This window comes from Molothrus ater, chromosome 3 (genome assembly GCF_012460135.2).
Source record: "Molothrus ater isolate BHLD 08-10-18 breed brown headed cowbird chromosome 3, BPBGC_Mater_1.1, whole genome shotgun sequence".
Taxonomy (NCBI): Eukaryota; Metazoa; Chordata; class Aves; order Passeriformes; family Icteridae; genus Molothrus; species Molothrus ater.
Genome location: NC_050480.2, coordinates 9,209,718 through 9,231,133, shown reverse-complemented (window position 1 = coordinate 9,231,133; position 21,416 = coordinate 9,209,718). Strand labels below are relative to the sequence as shown.

At 46.8% G+C, this 21,416-nt stretch overlaps 2 protein-coding genes across 2 annotated transcripts in view; one reads left to right on the top strand and one right to left on the bottom strand.

Moving 5' to 3' along the window:
• Positions 1-3,261: 3,261 nt before the first annotated feature.
• On the bottom strand, positions 3,262-4,277 carry LOC118685339 (uncharacterized). The gene is made up of 2 exons (XM_036380827.2): positions 3,830-4,277; positions 3,262-3,723 (listed from the first exon to the last, which is right to left on the bottom strand). Exons 1-2 carry the CDS (start codon positions 4,094-4,096, stop codon positions 3,553-3,555), a joined length of 438 nt encoding a protein of 145 aa, XP_036236720.1. The 5' UTR covers positions 4,097-4,277; the 3' UTR covers positions 3,262-3,552.
• Positions 4,278-5,026: 749 nt separating this feature from the next.
• ISM1 (isthmin 1) overlaps positions 5,027-21,416 on the top strand; it is a 40,906-nt gene continuing 24,516 nt past the window's right edge. Inside the window, exon 1 of the mRNA XM_036380405.2 lies at positions 5,027-5,176. Within this exon, the coding sequence (XP_036236298.1) occupies positions 5,042-5,176 (135 nt within the window). The 5' untranslated portion in view covers positions 5,027-5,041. The remainder of the gene's footprint in view (positions 5,177-21,416) is intronic.

The window sequence follows — 21,416 nt, the reverse complement described above, 5'->3', positions numbered from 1 at the left end:
TCTCCTATCTGCTGATCTGCTGGCCTTGGGGGAAGGGGAATGTGGGCAAACAGGCATTAAATTCCACTGGCAGGCTACGGGAAGGTATTCCTTGATAAGCAGGATCCAAGATGATGAGCCATAAAGCAAAGCCCCTGTGAGGAAGCAGGGGAAGAGGTAGGGAAAGCTTTAAGCATCTGTCTCAACCCAGCCTTGCTCAATGCTTGCCAGAGCAGAGGTCACCACCAACAATAATAACCCTGGAGAAGCCAGACGTATGCTTTCCATTCACCAATAATCTACAAAGCATCTTAGGGTGAAATCCTGGCTCCTCTGAAGTCAATGGGAGCTTTGCCAACAACTTCAGTGGAGCCAGGTTTTCATCCCTGATAAATTTAAAGCAACCCCCAGGCTTAAAGATGAAACGACGGCATCCTGGGAGTGGGTGCAGGCTGAGGAGCAGCAATGCTTCTCTGAAAACTGTCAGATCTCACAGACAGGATGCCTTCACAGTCCTGGAGCAATGCCAAGGTGGACAGTGAAGAGGTCAAGTGGACAATCAGGTAAATACCAATAATTTTTAGCTGCTGGGACTGCTTCAGTATAGGAAGTCTTGATACTGTGACATAAAACCCAGCGGTCCTTCTCACTTCTGAGATAAAGCATATAAAGAAAGTTATGTTGGTTTATATTATATCATACTGATTTTTTTTCTCTCCCCTTCTTATCCAGTGATTTTCATGTTGGCCTTGAAGGTTGTCACCTGGTGGCACTCATCCAAAGTGAGGATTTTTCACACTTGACCAGGTACATTGAATGAAACAAAGCAAAATGTTCATTTCAGTCCCTAGGAGCACCCAGCCTCTGCAATGTGCTGTGTCTCAGGCAATATTTTGGTTTCCAGGACTCAACACTGAGTGTAGGTGCCTGCACAGTGATGCAGAGGGGCTGGCCCCAGGCAGTGTGGTGGACAGTACATGGGGTGATAACCTGTGATGGCTACAGCAGGAGACAGGAGCATCCCCATCAGGACATGTCAGCAAGGACACGACAAATTCAGCCCTGGACAAAGTGTGCTGGCTTGGAGCACTCAAGGTGGTACAGTGACATTTTTGTTGGCAGGCTGGTGTAAGGGTCACAGCTGCAGCCAACAGGCTCCTGAAACACCTCCCAGGAGAGAGTCCTCACCCTGTGGTGGAGGCTGCAACGTGGACAGCCACTACTCACTCTTGAAGCTGCACAAGGAGGAACATGTGAGGTGTGTGAGAGGCAGGGTGTCAAGGACCTCCCACAGCTTCCTGACTGCCACACCTGAGCTGGGCTACACCACCCGACTGGGCGCTGTGGTGCTCATCAAAGAGCCTGGGCTCTTTTCCCAGTGGCTCTTGCTATTTTCCCTGGCACTGGCAAGAAGCTGGGAGCACACAGGAGCTGAGCCTGCCTTTATCACTGGAGGGAAGAGAAATGGAAGGTAAAAGCTGGAGATGGAGGGGTGAGGTGTGAGCTGTGAACCTTTACAGGGAACCATCAAAGGAACACACCTCTCTTATCCCAGCACCACTGCCAGACCCACTTGCTGATCCAGCTCCCTGTGGCATGCCCACAGCCACATCCCAGGAGCAGCATCCCCTCAGGCTAGCTATGGTCTCCTCCTCCTGGTGAACTTCATCTTCCAGGGACTAAATGGGGGCTCCTTGAGCAAGTGTCCACCCAGCTGGGAAAAGAGAACTTTCTCCTCTGCTTTTAAATCCATCTCCCCCGCAGGTCTCGATTTAGCCATCTGGACTCATTGATGAAGTCATCTGCTGACTGAAGAGTGTTTGTGAATTTAAAGGGGGATCTCCAGAGCATGTGTGTGCCCACTCCTGCCTCGCTGCCCCAGACAGCCTCACAGGCAGCAATGCCATTCCCAAGTGCCACTTTTACACCAACTTTTTCCAGTGGGAAGAGGCTTTGGTTCCTCACTGCCACCCGCTCGCAGCTGCGAGCAGCCCTGCTCTGTCCCTGCCTCGCTTTGCACAACAGCTCAGTGCGTTGATGTGCCACGAGGAGATGCTCACCAGTACGGGCCCATCTCATCTGGATTAAAGATGTCTTTGGGTTCAGTTTCATAAGGCAAGGGAGAGCTTGCATTACCCAGAGCTTGGCTGGGGTAGATCCATGTGTGTTTTAAACCAGGCTGTCACTCAGACTGTTTCGCATTACGAGCCTTCAGCCTTGCTCTGAGGGTTGTCGACTGGAGCTATGAAGCTCTGAAATGCAGAACTCATGTGCCAAGTTTCCACTATTCTTCAACAGCCACTAGGTATGGTCAGACTTTGGGAAACCTGGAGGACACTTGTGCCTCTTGGCTGCCGAGCCTGCCTCCTGTAGCTGCCCTGCTTCTGCTCACTGCCACCAGGATGGCAGCAAAGGTGGCAGGAGGAGAGCCAAGGCCGAGCGATGACAACCAAAGTACAATCAGTGTTTTTATCTTCTTGATTAGCCCAAGGAATGTTTGGGTTAAAAAAAAAAAAGGCACCACATTTTTTAAAAGCCATGTGACAGTCCCACAGGCTGTTATGGCTTTATGCAGTATTGAATAGCTCTGGATGATCCAAGAGCATCGGTGCCATACTGGGTAATTTTCAACAAGTGCTGTCACAGGGTGGGAGTTGTACCTCTGGCACACTCAGGGCAGACTCATGGGAGTCCCTGCCCTGCACAATCATCTGTGCTGATGATTGCTGATTGCCTTCTGCAGTGCTAACGTGGAGTATGTTTGTGGATTTAAAAATCCTTAAATCTGAACGTTTGGGGTTTGTGGCTTTTGGTCACATCTTTAATGATAGCCCAGTGCAATCATATTAACTATATTCTTGCCCGATTCCTGCGCAATCATTGACAGTGGTTATCACTGGACATCATTCTGACTCACACATGACCACAGCCTACAGATGCCCCAAGACCTGCAAGGAACCTCTGGGGAGCTCTGATTCTCCTCATGCCCCAAAAGTGCCACTTTTCCAGGGCACAGTGCGAGCTAAGGCTCCCATGATGTGCCTTTGTCCCAGCTGGCACCGCACACTGGAAGAACATCTCACCTTTACCTTGCAGGAAACCCTGCTGAGGACACTGGTCTCCAGATGAAAATGTTTCAGACTGGGGGATACTTCTTCCCCAATTTAGATATTTTAGACCAATTCAGCCTCTCAGCTGTCACATACTCACAGATTGTTCGTATCCTCATTTTTACACACAACATTCCCAATCGCGCAAGAACAACAACAAAGATTCCAAAACTCCCATTTTTTGTTAGGTGGCTTTATTTATGCTTCAAGTTGATTTGAGCTGTGTTTGCTCTTGTTACACTGAGCTGCACCTTGAGCACCCACAAAGCAGCCCAGATCCCTCAGACTGGACGCTGACTTATAGCAAGTGATAATGCAACCCTCATTTTCACATACTCTCAAGTCCACGTTACTTTTAAATTTGAGGGCCTCCTATCTGAGAGTGAAATTTTTTTCCACAGTACTGACACAGGTCAGCAACCAAGAGGAAGAGTAAGGAGTCTCAAACCCTGGTGGAATCCCACTAGGGATGCACAGACCGGCTGAAAGGGACGTGTCCCTCCAGGGCAGATCCATCCCAGCCGATCAGGGATGGCAGTGGGGACGCAAGGTGCGGCCGTGTGTGCGGAGTGGGATGTCCTGGCAAAGCAGGGCACGGAGAGGAGCAGCTCGGCACGGGGAGGAAGGGAGCAGCCTGGGGGGGGACACGCCAGGCTGGAGCAGGAGCTGCAGAGAGGGCGAAGGAAAAGGGGGGGAGCAGGGGAAGGAGGCAGGGCAGTATAAAAGCATCCGACACGTACCTCTCCCGACACAGAGCGAGGGGGCGAGAAAGTGGGGCTGGAAGCAGCAGCAGCAGCAGCAGCAGCAGCAGCAGGCAGGAGGAGCGGCAGCCGCTCGCAAACACGCACGCACGGTGGCAGGAGAGAGTGCGGCGCTACCCCTGCCAGCCCCAGGGCACTGGAGGGAAGAGAGAGGAGAGATGGAGCCAGGTATCCAGCTCCCCGGGAGGGCAGGGGGCAGCTGAAGCTTTTCGCATCCCCTCGACCCAGATCTGCCCCCCATCCCATTTCCCACGGCTGAGCCAGGGGAGGAAGAGGAAGGGGGACGGGAGAGGGAAGCTGCAATCTGCCCCTCTTTTTCCCCGGGGAGCTCGCAGCTCGAGGGGAGCTGGGAGCCGGCGGGGGTCGCGGCGTGCCCCGCTCCGTTCTCCCCGCACGGCGAGGGGCCGGGGCAGCGCGGGCAGGGCCGGGCCGGGCAGGGCGACGCCTCGACGGCCGTCGGGAGGGGAGGGGGGAGCGGCGGGGCGGGCGAGGACACAGCGGCGGCGGCGGCGGCGGCGGCGGCGGGGGAAGCTGGTTCGGGGGCCACCCCCATCCCCGCGCACGGAGGGAGGCGATAGCCCCGAGCTCTCTCCTCCCCTCGGAGCGTCCCGGCTTCCCCGCCATGTGAGACTCGTCCCCGGCCCCCCCCGCCTCGCTCTCCTCCCTCCTCCCTCTCCGTCGCACACGCACTCCCGGCTCCCCCCGTGCTCGCAGCGTGTCCCCGCCGGCCGCCGAAAGCCGCTGCTCTCCGCCGGCCGCGGCTCCCCGAGGCGGCGGGGGTTCGGCCGCCCGCTCCCTCCTTCCGACGGCCCGCGGTGCCTCTGGCTTGCAGGGCTGCCCGCAGAGACGCCGCCGGCCCCGGGTACCTGCCGCCCGCCGCCGGGCAGCGCCGGGACTCTGGCCGCATCCCGCCCCGACGTGGCTCCGCCGTGGTGCGGCGGCCCCCGCTGCTGCTGCTGCTGCTGCTGCTGCTGCTGCTGCCGCCGCTGCCCCGCGCCCGCCGCCCGCCCCGCCGACGCCGAGAGCGGCGCGGTCCCCGCCGCCCGTCCTGCGGCTCCCGGGGCCGGGGCCGGGGCCGCTCCGGTGGCGGCCCCGGCGGCGGCGGCGGCCGCCGCGGCTCCTCCTCCTCCTCCGCCTCCTCCGCGCCCGCCGCCGCCGCCGCGGGGCCCTAAAGCCGCCCGGCTCAAGAGGATGGTGCGGCTGGCGGCCGAGCTGCTGCTGCTGCTGGGGCTGCTCCTGCTCACCTTGCACATCACCGTGCTGCGCGGCGGCGGCGGAGGAGAGCCGCACGCCCCCTCGGCTGCCGGCAACCACAGCCAGCGGCAGGTGAGTGCCGCCCGCCTCCCGCGCACCCTCCCGCGTCCCCCGGGGGCAGCGCGGGGCTGGCCGAGCTGAGGGAGCCGGCGCCGTGCACCTGCCCCGTCCGCCGCCTCCTCCTCCTCCTCCTCCTCCTCCTCCCGCCGCCCCGCCCGGCCGGGCCCCGAGGGCTCCTCCGCCCGAGGGCTTTCCCCGGGGCTTTTTTTACGGGGTGTCCCCCACCCTCCTTGGCTTTAGGCTGTCGGGGCAGCGGTGGCAAAGGCAGAGGCGTCGGGGCGGCTCCCACGCGTGTTCCCGCAGCGGACGGCGGGCAGCGCACCTGGGGAGCCGGTGGGGCAGGCAAAGGATGGGAACAGCCGTGTCGGGCACGGCGTGTCCCACCCAGGGCATCCTCCCTTCGTGGGGCACAGGATTCCCCAGAGTGAGAGGGGAACTGCTGGGTGTATGGTCTCGGGAAGTGTTGGAGCTAAGTGAATGGCTTTCCTTGGAAAGCACCAAGAGACAGGCTGACATTCAGTCCTGAAATAGGCAAGAAACTTAGGGTTATAAGTGCTTGTGATGGGAAGCACAGCGCTTGTGACCCAGCTAGCCCATTCCAGGCTTTTGAAAGACTTCTCCCATGAAACTCCACTGTGTATTATGTCCGACAGAGGTGAAGGACTATTTTTTTGTTCTGTTTCGGTATTCTTGCAGGTCGTTCTTTTTATTCAGTATCACATGTTGCCATTCATTTATAATGGTTGGAGACAGTGATCAAAGCTGCAGCATCACCAACATCCGCAGACAAAGCTTGTAAATCTCTGGTCAGTTGCATGTGCCCTGGCCAGCTCTCTTCTCCTCCATCCAAGCGGTAAAATAGAATCAACTACCAAGTCATGGGATAAACTGACAAAAAAATGTCAGAATTATTATCGCCATAAATTTCTGTAAACCATCCATCATCTGGGTAAGAATCCTAGCACCAGCAGAGGATAAAAGCCAGGGAGAAGTCAGGAGAGTGCAGGCTGCACTGGTCACTCCATGCAGGGGATCCCCAGCTGGTGGTCCACAAAATGAACGCACTGGCCACGGGAGGGAACCCAGAGCTGCAGGCTCAACATCCCAGGCACAGCCTGGAGCCAGGTCCCCCCTAACTCAGAAAACCTCCTGCTGGACTTGGTGGGAGTCCTGCTGGGGAGTGCTGAGCCCTGCACTGTGGGTCAGGCCCCACCATGCTCTCGCTGCAGTTTTATAACCGGCTTGACATTCCAGGATGTGTTTTTTTTAATATCTGCAAGATTTCGGGTAATAATGTTTTATAAATGATGCTTTCTTTTCTCATGGGCACTGGGAATGCCTTTTTAAACGATGTTCCTTGGAAAAGTAAATTTGGAGAGGTTTTTTTATGAGGTGTTTGCTATCATTAGAATAACCCTGAATTTGCCTTTTCTTGACAGGCTTGTAACATAATGAGAGAAACATCTGGGCAAGTGGGAACTCTGGGTGATGCCATTTCCCTGAGGAGCTCCTTTTAGAGCACTCTTGTAAGGTTAGGGTGAAACAGGAGGAAAATCATCTTCAGATAATTATCTTGGATTATTATCATTGCAGTTGGCTGTCTCATGAAAACCCGTAGATTGTTGGCTTCAAGAATTTTTTCTGTTCGGTGATGTTTTACAGATTACCTTAATAAACTCTGCGCCTTTAAGCACCGTGATAGCTTTAGCAGTTCATATTTTCATAATGTTTTGCCATTTGTAGAGTTGAAATTCTTACATACTTCCCAACTCCATTGATTCTGCAGTTATGTACTTGAGAGACGGTGTCTGTACAAAACATTACCGGGGGAAAGGATATTGATTAGGGCAATTGGTTAAACAGATGGAAGTCTATCTATTTTCTGGTTTTATAACTTCCAGGGATTCTATTGCTGGCTTTAGAAAGTTGCACTTAAGCAGGCAGATGCTCAATGAGAATTTTGCACTGGGGTCTTCTGATTTTGGCAGGTTTTGGGCTGTATCATGGCACGTGCTGAAGTAAATGCAAAATCCCGGTGCACTGCACTCACAGGGAGAGAATCAGTGTGGAAAATACTGCACAAATTCAGACTTGTTGATATGAGCACTTAGACTTCTCTCAGGGTTTTTCTGTCCTGGTACATCTGTGGAGAGGAGTGATTGTGAGAAGTGAGTAGATCGGTGTTGCATTTGATGAAATTTGTCTTGAAGAAGTGTGGCAAATCCAGGAAAGAGTAATCTTTGCAACAAAGATGTTTGTAGGTGTCTTTTGACATGGCAAATTTGTATCAAATGTCCCTGGCAATTGTCAAAGAGAGGATATGGTGTATTAGGGCTTAGGCAGTCTGTTTGCACAAATGAGGTAGAATTGGGTCCTTTTTACATAAAATGAATTCAGGAAGAATCCTTCGTAATCTTAAAATACTGTTGGAGATTTAAATAGTCTAAAACACTTGTAAGCATTTGAAGTCGGATTCAGTGAGAGAAGGAAGAGCTTCTCTTTCTCCTGTCCTTGGTCCTTCAAATGAAGGAAGGATTTTGTAGGATAGGTTTTGATTTCCTTTGGTCTTTCAGTTGGGTTAACCCCTGCAATTAATTGGACTGAGAGATGAAAGAAATATAGAAAAAAAAAACCCTTCAATCCTAAAATTAAGTTATTTTTTCCTTGCTCTTGCTGCTGTTAGAACGGGGCTGTGGCAGGGCAAATGAGCACAAAATGGGAAACCCATGCTGGAGTTGTAAAACAGCTCACAATCTTGAGTTATGAGAGGGAATCAGCCTTGTGTTTCTCAGTCAGATTTTATTCCCTTCCTTCTATCTCTTCCAAATGGGAAAAAAAAATGGATAACTGAGGAAGGGGGAGATTTTTTCTGCTGAGAATTCTACTAGGTCTAATTTAATTATCATCCATAAGCAGTTCTGGAGCATATTTATGAAATAAAGAACTACAGACTTTCTTTCCTGAAGAAGAGCAAATGAAGCTATATTAAGAGATGGAAAAAAGCAGCTTGGGTATGTTTTTATCTTTTTACATAGTTCTAAAACCAAGGGAAGGCTTGAACATAAATTTTGGAAGACATTTTTAATACTTTACGATGCTCTAAAATCTGTGTTTTCATTCTGAGAGAAAATATTTCATCGTTAAGTTTATCCCCTTCACTTCTAATTTTTCCATAGCAAGCCTTGCACACCAAGAATAACAGTGTTCCCACACCAAGAAAAATGACCTTGTAAAATGCAGTAGCAGAGCCACCAACAATATATGCCATAGCACATGAAGTCAGATTCTCCACTGCAATTCTTGCAGCAGTATTACATTAGCCTGAAACTCAGTAGTTGTGCCTAAAACTGGAGCCGTGTAAGGAAACATCATTTGAAAAGCAGCACAATGCTGTAAACAGATTTTTATTTTCCTTTTAATCCCCCTGCTCCTGCCCTTGCCTCCCTCTTCAATAAGCATGCAAAGCAATTACACCCTGTAGGAAATGCTCTCTGAGCCCTACCAGAAAAAAAACAATCTGTGTGGGGGTACCAGTTGTGGGTTTTTCTGGGTCTGCATTGAAGGCACTTGAGATGGTATTTCATGTTTGGACTCCAGTGTTTATTATTTCTTATCAGTAAAACAGTCTCATTACTGTAGGTTCAGCAGCTTTTCATTAGAAGGCACAAAATGGCCAACAATCTCTTGTTACAAGGTCTTTTAAGACTAAACTATCCAATTAAGAAAGGACACCTCGATTATTTTCCCTTTTAACCCAATAACTGATCCCAAAGAGCTGCAATGTGGATTTTTCTGCCCAATTACAAAATGCCAGCCCAAACCCATGAAGAAGGAGGAAGAAGAAGCATGAAGAAGAAACCCAGAACAACACCCTGTGCCCTCCATCTTGCTTCCATCCACAATATACTAAAAATCCCAAAACCTAAATTTCTCACCCAAGGGACACACCTACACTACTCTCTATAATCTATTTCACACTTTTGTGGATTCCAGTCTATCTTGAAATCTGGGAAACTTTCTCCATGAATGAGGGTCAAAGTCAGTGCTCCCCTGGGGGTCAGGGCACCCCAGAGCAGACAGAGAAATATTCCCAGTGCCCTGGGTTTCCACAATCCTGCTGCTTATAAATGGTTGCACAGGAGTCACTCTCTAAGCTGTGTGAGCAGCCCTTTACAGGGATGAGCTTGTAATTTTCTCCCAAGATCCCCAGTTCAGTGCCGTGAGTGGTTTAGCCATGGTCTGCTCTCTGCTACCTTTGCTGGGGTGCATCTCAGTCTCTTCAGGGCTTGTGAGTTCTTGCTGACCCTTGTACTGCATTCAGGCAATTTGTAAAACTATCTCCAGTTTTCAGCTTTCAGGCTTCTTCAGCTAAGTAGGACTCAAGCTGTTTAACTTTGAGAGCGTTTTAGACTTGTTTTTTTTTAAGTAAATTTGAGCTCTGGAGCTTTACATTTGGTTTGCTCTGTTAGGAAATTATTGTCTACATCATCTTTGAAAACCTGTCCATTCACATTCTGCCTTCTTGTTTTCCAGACTGCCTTTAGCCTGTATAAGGTGCCAGTAAGTGGATGTACACTGTGTATTTAATATGAACCCTAAATCCTTCCCTGCCTTAAGAGACGTTCATACATTACATGAACAGCTTCCAGAGCAGGTGGCTTGTGAGCTGGGCAGGGTGATTCTCTGTAACCCAGAATCTCTTATGGTGAGGGGGTTCCTCATCACAGGGGGTGCTGTTTTGTGCTTTTTGGCAGTGACAGTGGAACCTGTTCTCAGCTTTGCTGTGTAGATTCTTAGCTAAGGCTCACCCTTTGGCATGTGTTCCTCCAGCTATGTACTGAGATTCAGCAATGGCTTAGACCATGTGCAGTTCATTCTCTGCTCTCCCAGGGGAGGGAACTGTGTGTGCTCTTTAGTGGTTTGGCTCTTGGGCTGTGGCTTGTTCCAGGATCCAGGGAAGGGTGATCAGCTTTACGTGTGCTGCTGCTGCATGCAAGGAAGCAAAGGATAAAATGGGAAGCAAGGGTGAAGGAATGAGGTTGCTGCACTGAGCAGAGGACCATTCTCTGGCATCCTTTCTCCTTTCAAACCTGGCTCCCAGAAATCTCCAGAAAGCTTTAATTTAACTTCACTTCATACCTATCACTTTGATTAATTTCAGAGCAAACTAAAGTGTCCTTGGTGGAAAAGTGCTACTGCACCTTCAGGATAGGATGTGGCAAGGATTTTAGTATCTTAGACTCCTGCAATAATTCAGAACAGTTATCCAAGAATATTGTAGTTATGGCTGCAAGGAGCAATATTAGGCAGGTGTGAATGTAACTTCCTGAGTTAAATTTTACCAAGATGTTTGGATGAGGCATATTTTGCCAAACATCTCTTAAGCTCAACAGCAAACAGTTACTGTACAGCTTATCTTGGATCATCACTGATAAATACCTGGCATTAAATCACAAGGTGCCTCTCTATTTTGTCTCTGTAACTACAGGTCAGAGCAGTTTTTTCCTAGTGCCTCATACTGAAGAATCTCTTTGAGTTATTTATTTCTCTTTAAAGCAAGATTTTGGATTGTTTTCCAGCTCTTTATAGTATTGGGCTATTTGTAAGAAGAAAGCAGAGTGTGAGTGTGTGTTCTAAATTCATCCTGGGCCATCACAGTGTCTTCTTGTTCATTCCCATGGTCCTGGAGCCAAACACCAAACACAGTGGCTGCTACAGGGAGAGGTCCAGTGACATGGTGGAGCTGCATTGGTGCTTTCCACTTTGTCTCATCTAACCTGGACTACCAGCACAAGTTCTGGAGTAGCTTTTATTTTTAACTTTTGTTGATTGTGTGGAGAAGTTTGTTCTACACAGGAAGAACAAACTCCAGAAATCTCTAGAAAGCATTAATTAAACTTCTGTTCATACCTATCACTTTGATTAATTTCACAGCAAACCAAAGTATCCTTGGTGGAAAAGGGCTACTGCACCTCAATAACTCAGAACAGCTATCCAAGAATATTGCAGTTATGGCTTCAAGGGGCAATGTTAGGCAGGTGTGAATGTAACTTCCTGAGTTAAATTTTACCAAGATGATTGGATGAGGCATATTTTGCTAATTTTGGTCACAGCAGCTATAACAACAACTCTGCTCCTGACCCCTTGCTCTTACTTGCTTGGTATTAAACTCTCTCCTTTGCTTCTCCTGCTTTGGTTGCCAACCCTTAGGTTCAGTCACATTTCCCTGTTCTGTCCTTTCCCAGTGCCAGCTGCCCACAGAAGGAGGAGGCCTAGAGCTGCAGCTCTGCTGGTGGCCTCAACAGTTTCTTCATCGTTGTGCTGTGTGGTGCTGCTCAGTGTGTACTCCCCTGTGGTTTGTAACATCGCTTTTATGACCTGCAGGTACTTAGAGGCTCCCAGTGCTCAGAGGTTCAGCATACTGAGCTGTTTGACACCTTGCTCTGCTGTGGAATTCCTTTGCTGAGGTGACATCTGCTTAACCAGTACAGGTTGTGTTGGATGTAAATTGGGAACTGTGGCTTGAATCCAGAATTGTTCTTATGTCTCTGCTCATATCTACAACATCTCTGTGTCAGTAATCAATGCTGAATTGTTCCAAAGTGTGGAAATCTCCATCAAAGAAAACAATGAAAGAATTGTTGCTAAGGTGGAAACACTTGTGTTAAGCTCTCAGATGCTGTGTTATGTCACAGCATCTCAGAACTTGACAGAAAGTGAAATCCAGAAGGCTTCATTGATAGTAGTATTGATAATGATGCAGACAATGCAGGCTTGGCCTGCCAACATAATGTGTAGGTTTGAAAACTTTCTGAAACCCTATGTGATAGAGATGACTTCTGAAATCCCAGTCATTGGTAGGTATTCCAGTGGGAAGAAAAAATCAGTTTGCAAATCTCTAATGTTTTCTAAGATGCACTGGTTTGTGAACATTCATGCTTAAGAATTTCTCCTCTGTTTTCCTTTATTATGTAAAAGTGCACAGAGTGCAAGTAATACTAGAAAATTATTTTGCATTCTTCTCTTATGCTTACATTCTTCTGCATTACTTTAAAATCTTGAAATACACTCCTATTTAGAATATATAGATAGACAATTGAGATATTTCCTTACACAAGTGTAAACCTAAAATACTGAAACCATGTAATTTTGCTCAGTGCTTACATCCTGACTTAGCAGCTTTGGCAGGTTTAACTGTGAGCACTGGTTGTTTTGTGTTCTTCTGTGTGTTTTGCCAGTGTTTCTCACAAACAGATGTGGTAGTACCCAGTTGTGCCTCATTTGTTCTCTTCATGGTGTTGGTTAGTGCTTACTTGGTCCTTTTGTTACTGCTCTTACCTTGCTGTCTGCTTTCAGACTACACTGCATAAAAGCCCTTTGAACTGACTGAGTAATGTTCAGTTATCAGAAAGGTGACTTTTCTAGGGTATTATTTCTCAGTGGTGTCTTTTTCTCCCCCTGATTTTACTTTTCAAATGTCAGCCCAAGCTTATGGAGGTTGAGGTTTCGGTATTGTGGTGTAGCTTGTGAGCAATGTGCAGTGCAGTGGGTCTCCAGCCTGAATAGAGGCACTGTCAGAGATGAATAATGAAGTGTTAACTTTAAAGTGAAAAATACAAAGTGCTTCAGTAAAAGGCAGAAGGAAGCACTCAGAGATGCAGTGGTTACTGCTGCACTTTAAGACCATTGTGCCTATTTTACAAGTTTTAAAGACAGTAAATGCCATGCTAAATTCATAGTCCAAAGCATAGAGATGAATAACATTTCCAAGAAACAGCACAGTGAGCTCACTGGTACATCAGCAAGAGCAGAATATTTCCAGTGTTGGTATTTCCATGAACTTTTGATTTGAAATACCAGAAAAAGAAAGAAAACAAAGTGAAATGTAACTTATTATTGTAATAAGGGATGGCTTGCCACAGTGGTCACTTCTGTGGCACCAGAATGCTTGGGTAGAGGAGCTGGTGTGGGCGTTACTGGTAAGCAGTTCCTTCATCCTTTTGTCCTTGTTTTTCAAGTGCTTAGAGAACTCATAGCCATGGGTCATATCTTTTTTATTCCTCTCTTCTAGCAGTCTGGCTGGACAAAAGCAGGCCTGGAGTTGTTCATCTCTAAGCCTTTAATGTAGGGAGGTGCTCCTGAAGATGAGAGGGGGGAAATCAGGGATGAAAACTTTCTCTCACACTCTTGGTGGAGTCAGTGCACATTGAAAGGCAGGAGGAGTGCAAACATCCCTTGGCTTTTATGCTTCTGTGCTAGATCTGCCTTCTCAGTGTGTTTAAATTGACCTCCTTCCACTGACTTCCACAAAGCAAGGCAAGTCAATGATTTGTGTCAGCTGCAGAGCCAAGATCCTCTTGAATATGAATCTTTCACAGCTCAGTTTTCCCTCAGAACTGATAAGCACACAGCAGATGTCATCAGGACCTCCATCCATAAGGATGAGCTGGGCCCTGCAGCGTGGCTTTCTTCATGTTGCATGAATTAATTTCCATCTGTTATGTTTCTCTGCACTGAAAAATCCAGGTGTTTGTTTGTTCCACAGTAGTTCTTCTTCCTTGGGAAGATTAACATTTCCTCTTTGCCAGCATGGCTGTTGAGATCAGTTCTCATGACAAAACCAGGGAGTTCTCTGTAAGTACCTATAAAAGCCAATAGTGCCCATCTGTTTCTGCCACTCTAAGAAAAGTGGATTCTTCCTCTTCTGGAGCTGTCATTGGGCCCATGTCATCCATGGGACAGGTTTAACTTCCTGAATGCTCCTTTCAGGCATCTTGCCTTTGCATTCTCATTGAGTTGGGTGCTCAGGTACTGAGGTTGGGCACTCAGTCAAAACACTTCCACAAATAGAGAAATGCCCAGGAATTCTGAGCAGGAGGTGAAGTCCTTGCACTGAAAGAGATGTGCTGCAGGCTGTGATGGCAGGAGGTGACAGCAGAGAAATTGTAACAGAAATAACAGGCAAGAGGACCTAGTGATAAGACAGCTATTTTTTTAAGCTAGTGCTTCAAAAATCAATGACACAGCTTTGGTATCTTTACTGCCTTAGAAGTAACCCAGCAGCCTCAGAAGAAACCATCATTACTCCACTGGAAGCTGCTGCTGAAGTTTATAAAGATAAAACATAAATTTGCTTAGTTTTACCTGCCATATGCATCAGTGCAGGATTTCAGAATAAGTATGAGAGTGGTCTCAATATAACCAGATATCTACTAATGTCTGTTTGCACAAGCTACCCAAAGAAACAAAAATGATTAATAGTTTCCAACAGAAAATGAGAACCATAGCTGTCTAGCATAGATTCTGTAACACCCCACTCTACTTGCCTCCTACATCATGTAAATTGTTTATGAACTATTTAACTTCATAGCCAGAAATTATTTCTCTTCTATTTAGCAACATGAGAGCAATAAAAATGCCTCTGTCTTTAATGTCTGCTGATTCAACTCTCATCTGAAAGTTACCTCTGGAAGTTACCTCAGTAATCAGACTGGAGTTGTTTTTAGATGCAGTCTGTATATCAGCATTTTGTGCTCCTGATTTTAAGATTCTCTGGTCAGAAGAAGTCTGTAAAGGCTCACTGCACAGAGCAGGCTATAACAAAGCAGTTAATGAGTCTCATGGCATGAATGCTGCCATTACAGTTTATTTGAATGATGCTGGCATTCTATCTTAAATATATCACTTTTTATTAGTTGGTTGAGGTATTTTTTTGAAACCAACTCAATATCTGGCCTGGGTATGCATCTTAGCTAAACTATAACCTAGCCAGTCCATGCCTTTTGCCCTGTGGAGTGCCCAGAGTTTTTCAAAACATGTAACCACAGTGATATTTTTATAAAGGAATGTTCACCTCATGGGATTTTTTAAAGGTGTTCTATTTTTTTTCCAAGTTACAGCTTCACTTTATTGTACATGATGTCCAATAAAAAAGATATATGTCTGTGATTGGACTTTGAAAAAGGGCCATGGTGCCTATTCCATTTAAAGAGAATGAAGTCAAGCAGTAAATTTGCTGGTCGCCCTTTTCATATTGACTGTATCTTGGCCAGCAGTTGGTCTTTGATGTTGTAACAATAGAGCAAAGGCAGAGGAGGAGGAGGATTAGGACCTCCATAATATAAAAACAAGCCTGCATTCATCATGATTTTTATAGAGCACAGTCCCTGTCTGTTGGAGGTTTGCACTATAGGCTTAATGTTCTGCAGAAGGGTACAGCAACTTTAACATTTGCCGGTGGTTTACAATTCATCCATCATTATTCCTACCATCTCTTCTTAATTCAGTTTGTTTAGGCATTCAGCATTTGACTTTTTCTATCATGTTATTCCTTTCTACAAGAGGAAAACAGATGTTTGTCAGCCAGGACAGAGCTCCTGGAGTATCGTTTTCCATTTTGGGGGTTGATAGTCACATTATTTATGAAAGGCTCACTGCAGCTGGCCAGTAGAGTATCTATTCCTCACCTTGTGCTTTAAAGTCCAGGCTTTTATTGGGAAAGAATGGGGGACTTGATATGTGTGTATCTAACATTTGTGAATTTATACCTCAAAGGGGACCCAGGGCAGCCACACTGCCTGTGACTTCAGGTGTATCAAAAGAATAATGGCAGAGGTTTCAAATGAGCTGTTTGGCCTGGTAGAGTCCTGGAGAATTTTGATGTGTGTTGAAATGGTATCAGCACCAGCTCTCAATCCAAACATGCAGGAGGAAAAGGGTCATCCACTTCCTGAAAATGTTCAAGGTACCAAGATGTGCTGAGTGCTGGTGGGAGCAGATAGGCCTCAAAATGTGAGCAGAGCTTGGAAAGAGACAAATAATCCATAATGTGCTGTGTGCAGCACAGGAAATGTGGAAGGCAGCATGAAGGGAGTGTTCCAGGGGTGTGATGATGGCAGCAGCAATGAAGGGAGTGTTCCAGGGGTGTGATGATGGCAGCAGCAATGAAGGGAGTGTTCCAGGGGTGTGATGATGGCAGCAGCAATGACCCTGCTCCAAGGGGATCCAAAGGCAGCTCTTAGGACATGGTCTGGGGCTGGATCAGGTTAAATTGCTTTGCTGCACCAAATTCCAGTGGCTCTTGCTTAAGGCATGATCCTGAAGTCCACTGACAAGGCAAAACATCAGGGAGCTTGTCTGCTAGAGTCCAAAGACACCTGTCCCAAGGAAGGGAAGGGGTGAGGGGAAGATGCCAATCTGTGATGCATTTGACAGTTCAGCACTTGATTTAGGGATGAATCCTGTGCCTTCTAAGGGTTCAGATTAGACCTGTGAGTCCAAAGCCATGAACAAGTCACTGCTTGCCAGCTGAGCTGCAGTAGCTCCTTAGATGTCTTATTCCACCTTCATCCCGCACAAAATATGAGGTGAATTTATATTTTAGTGAATCAGCACTGAGCAAACAAACCCTGCCCACAACTCTCATCAGGGTGACAGCAGTCTGTCCTCAGACCAAGCACAGGGCTTGTCAGTGGGGAATCTGGTTTTTAGTGAACATCTACCACGATGGCCATTTTCTGCAGCAGATGTAGCGAGGCAGCATCAGGTGCAGAAAATGCTCACCTTCCATTTCTGTGCTCAGTTCTGTGTGTCCTACATCCAACCCAGATTGTGTTGTCTTGGCTGTTGCTGTTTTCCTCAGCTGCTGAAAGCAAACTACATGAGGCTCAGCCAGTATTAGGTGAGGGTTCTGGCTAGTTAGAGGCATCACCTAGTGTTTAAAATGGTTTGCCCTTGAGAGATCAATAGCTCTGAAAAAGCTGCTGAAATCCTCCAGTGGATGTGAATTTGATCCCTGCTCTTCTTTGATCTGGCATTCATGGCCCTTTGAATAATGTAAATCAAAGCTGCCTTTCTCACCTACCCATCCCTTTTTCTTCTTCTGTCTCCTATGAGGATCATTTTTTCATGTTCTTAGGAATACAGCTTTGGCTGTCTGAACATCAAGATAAAACAAACTCATTATTTGCATAACATCAGAGTAAGGGCCAGATTAATACCACCTCTCTGATTTTTTTTTTTCATCCTTTGTGCTATTCCTACAATAAAATACAAGGGGAGTATGCAGCTGAAGTCATGTGTTTGCACACATATGGACTGAGTGGGGGAAAAGAGATGCATGTGCCAATTCTCTGAAATGCACTGCTGCCATTGATAAAAGGAGCAGCAATTACATTGTTATATTGGGCTATAAACCCCATAATACTACCATGACAATTATTGCAGTTTGCTTGTGAGAGCTATATGAGGAGAAAATATATATATTTATTTCTTTAGCAGAGTTAAGTAGCTGGAAGTGAGTTCTGAGCCATAGCCTTCAGTGTCTTTGCTGCTTTTGCTTTGGGATCTCTCTTTGTATAGAGCTGTTCTCCCTCCCTGGATATGGCTTATCCACAAGGGTTCCATCTCTGTTCCTTGCCAGAGGAGGTGAGGACACACAAAATTGAGCTTCTTATCTTTCCTCTCTTACCTTGCTGCTGTGTTGGGCTGCTGGGACTAATCTAAAGATGCCTTTTGCCTGCTCCCATACACTTTATTGTCAGTGGCATCTGGGTGGCTTCAGGCACATGCTAAGACTATAACAACTTTAAAAAATAAAACCATTTACCCTAAAAATAGCTCAGAACTAACTAGTGATCATGGGGTGGGAGGGAGACAGAAATGAAGATATTTTCATTTCACGTAAGTGTCAGATTCAAAAGCATCTGCCTTGTGCAGTGCATGTATGGAATTCATTTCCTGTCTGCAGTCGATTGGAATGCCCCCCGAGTCGTTAGAAATTGAAAATCAAGGCATGCTTCTTTAATCAGCTCTAGGAAATAGCCCCCTCCCTAACTGTTCTAGGAAAATTTATATATACATGCACTGAATTCACGGTGCAAAAAGCCAGCGCTTCTCTCCAGGGCACATCCTTTCTCCCCTCTTAGACAGAGAAGGGGTTCTCAGTGTCTTGCCATGGTGTGCCACCTATCCACTCACTTGCTCTTCTTCCCTATCATGTCACTGGAGGGAGGCCTTTCTCCTGTGAATCCACCTCCTCTGGTTTCTTGATCACTCAGGCAGCCCAGGGAGGTGGAGAGAGAGAGCAGGATGTCTGTCAGGTACCTGCTGCCAATTCCCCGAATTCTGGGACTCTGGCTCCCAGGGGCTTCCCCTGTCAGGGGAGACCCTCCTGGAGTGGTCTTGTGTCAGGAAAGAGAGATGCACTGGATTTTTTCAGTCTTCAGGTTCTTGTTTATTGTTATCTTATTTAGAGTTTTGCACGCTGTCCACAGCAGGCTCGGTGCACTGGAAAAGCACCGCAAAAATGGCCAACAATCTCTTGTTCCAAGGTCTTTTAAAGCTGAACTATTCCATTAAGAACTGACACCTACATTATTTTCCCTTTTAACCCAATAACTGATCCCAAAGAGCCCACAATGTGGACTTTTCTGCCCAATTACAAAATGCCAGCCCAAACCCATGAAGAAGGAGGAAGAAGAAGCATGAAGAAGAAACTCAGGATGACACCCTGTGCCCTCCATCTTGCTTCCATCCACAGCATACTAAAAATCCCAAAACCTGAATTTCCCACCAAGTGATACACCTACACTGCTCTCTATAATCTATTTCACACCTTAGTGGATTCTGGTCTATTCTGGAGTTTAGGAAACTTTCTCCATGACTGAGGGTCAAAGTCAGTGCTCCCCTGGGAGTCAGGGCACCCCAGAGCAGACAGAGAAATATTCCCAGTGCCCTGGGTTTCCACAAATGTCCACTGCTGATGGCTTGATATGAAACCACAGCAAGTGTTGCCTCTGTGTGCAAATGCCATGTATGCTAACTACTTGCAGTTGCTCCTGTATCAGTCTCCAGAGTTTTCTAACCAGAGAGGGTAAAGCTGTGCACTTGAAAGAGTATTTCCCTGCAGGAGCTGAGGTGCGTGGTCCTGAGGCAGCTGCTCAGATTTCTGCTGCTGTTTTGCTGTAAACTCCTGGGTGCAGTAACCCCTTCCAGAGAGTGCTGTGGTGCACAGATATTGAAGGTGAACAAACACTGCCTTTCCTCTGCCTCCACCCTCTCACTTCCATCCAAAGGAAAGTGAGCATTTGTGGGGAAGGCAGCTAAGGGAGAGGCACATAAATTATCTAGCAGCCATTTGATGGTGTGTGTGTGTGTGTGTGTGTGTTTTGAGCACCAAGACTAAAGTGATTTGCCTTTTTTCAGGCACAGAAGTAGCTTTGCCAGAAGCACAGGAAACATCATGTTTTTGGAATATAACACTTGTCCGCTTTCTTGCTTTCCCGTTATTAGCTTTTGCTTATGTGATGAAGTCATCATGTAACTTTTAGTCCACAGGGACTAAACACTTTCTAGTCTCTAAAAACATCTGCCAGTTAACACAGCCAGAGTCATAGACACTTTTGAAAGCATAGGGTGGATATTCAGTGGCATATGAGAGGGAGACATGGAGGCTGGGAATAGCTGTTTCTCGGAAACTAACAGCTGAAGGCAACTTTGGAAATTGAAAAGGCTTCAAGTAAGGTTACTCTTTTAGCTAGGGAGAGATAAAAACTTCACTTATAAAAGCTGGTTCACCTAGTGAAATCCTAGCCATAGGGATTTAGTAGAATAAACTTGCAAAAAGACATAGTTTAAAGAACTTAAGATGTATGTTTGTTCTCTTTCATTTACACTGATGTTTTGTGTGCTGACCTGCAAAGCCTGAAAAAAGGGTTGTGTACAAAAAGTATTAATATTCTGAATTTCCTTTGCAGTTTTGTTTGCAGCTTAAGGCAGCTTTTCCCATTCTGTTGGAACCTAATGTGTAAATTACGATGCAGATTTCAGATGATGGGTGAGATTAAACTAGTTTAATTGAATTTAGCAAAAGTATAAGTAAATTCTATTTTAAAGCTTTATTTTACTACTGATTTGATGCAAGTCTTTAATAAGGCCTAAAACTAATTAGAACTTTCAAAGAATTTGCATTTTGGCACCACAGGTTATTGGTGTAGAATACTTGGGCTACTCTTCAGCTGTACCTTTGCCTGCTCAGCCACTAAACCCTGATTTAGTCCTGTGTGGAGAGCTCAGCAAGGCAGTGATTACAGGGAAGATCTTTAGAGTCATGAAGAATAACTAAATGTTTATCAGCAGCTTAGGCAACTGAAAATACCTGTTAACTAGAAGCAAAATTTGGCACTGAGCATCTCTCAAACCCTACACAATTCAATTCTGTGTGCTTGGCTGTCCCCTGGATGGCTGAGCAGATATGCTGAAGAACAAAGCACCAGTATTGTACTATGTTAGGAAATTTGCTGAAGGGCCTCTGGTTTTTTTCCAGCAGACATTGAGCTGCAATCACCACCAAGTTTCTATTATCAAAGTGTTTATACAAACTGGCAGTTCTTCACCTCCAAGCTGAACCATGCTGTTTGTATTTTCCAGCTGAATGAATACATGAAATACAAGCAAACAACAAAGAACAAAAAATAGCTGTGATGTGAAATGTGTGTCCACAACATGTAGCAAAAAGATCTGAGTATAATATGGTTGGTTTTCTCCTTAATCCCAGAGTTAGAAACCTTGTCTGCCAGAACCATTCAGATGTGGATCCACTGTTTGCCAGTGGTGTGGAGGGGACAGGAAGCTCAGTGAGCAAAACTCCCAAGCAGAATCTGAACGAAAGATGGACCAAAGCTTGATGACTGCAAGTGAATAAATTGGCTCAGTAGGGGAGGAATGGTGTTAGAGCTGCTCTGGCACTCAGGAGGTATCAGTTCACAAGGTTCAACGAGGCAACAACAGACTTTTCCTCCACTGCAGAGGGTCCTGATGTAGTGTTAGCCACGTGCCTCAAAAGAGGTGTCTGGTACCTCCTAGATGATGGGACCCTCAGCCCTACAGCCTGAGGATCTCTGCACTCATAACACATGTCCTGGCCACACATTCAGTCATCAGGATTTTCTGTGTAGCCACGAGGGCTGCACAGACAAGTTTATAGTGTCGAAAGCCTAAAATTCAAAAGCTGTGATTCTGTGATGAATGTGCCCAGATGCTTGGAGATCCTGGTTCTGCTGTATGCAGCTCCTGAGAGCTATTTCAGCATAAGGCAAACAACCAGCTGGGGTGCACTGGGTGTGTGCCGGGGCACCCCCAGCACTTCAGTTTGCCACTGGCACCAGCATGTGCAGAAGCCACTCCATCAACAGTGACTGTGGATTGATGTCTGCCCTGAACTTCTTACTTGCAGCAGTATTTGTGACTCCAT

What these genes read in the sequence shown, in the direction of transcription:
- LOC118685339 (XM_036380827.2), bottom strand. Translation starts at nt 4,096, where the DNA reads ATGGGATGGGGGGCAGATCTGGGTCGAGGGGATGCGAAAAGCTTCAGC. An exon ending in CTCGCTCTGTGTCGGGAGAG is followed by an intron (nt 3,724 to 3,829) that starts GTACGTGTCGGA and finishes GTCCCCCCCCAG; the next exon opens with GCTGCTCCCTTCCTCCCCGT.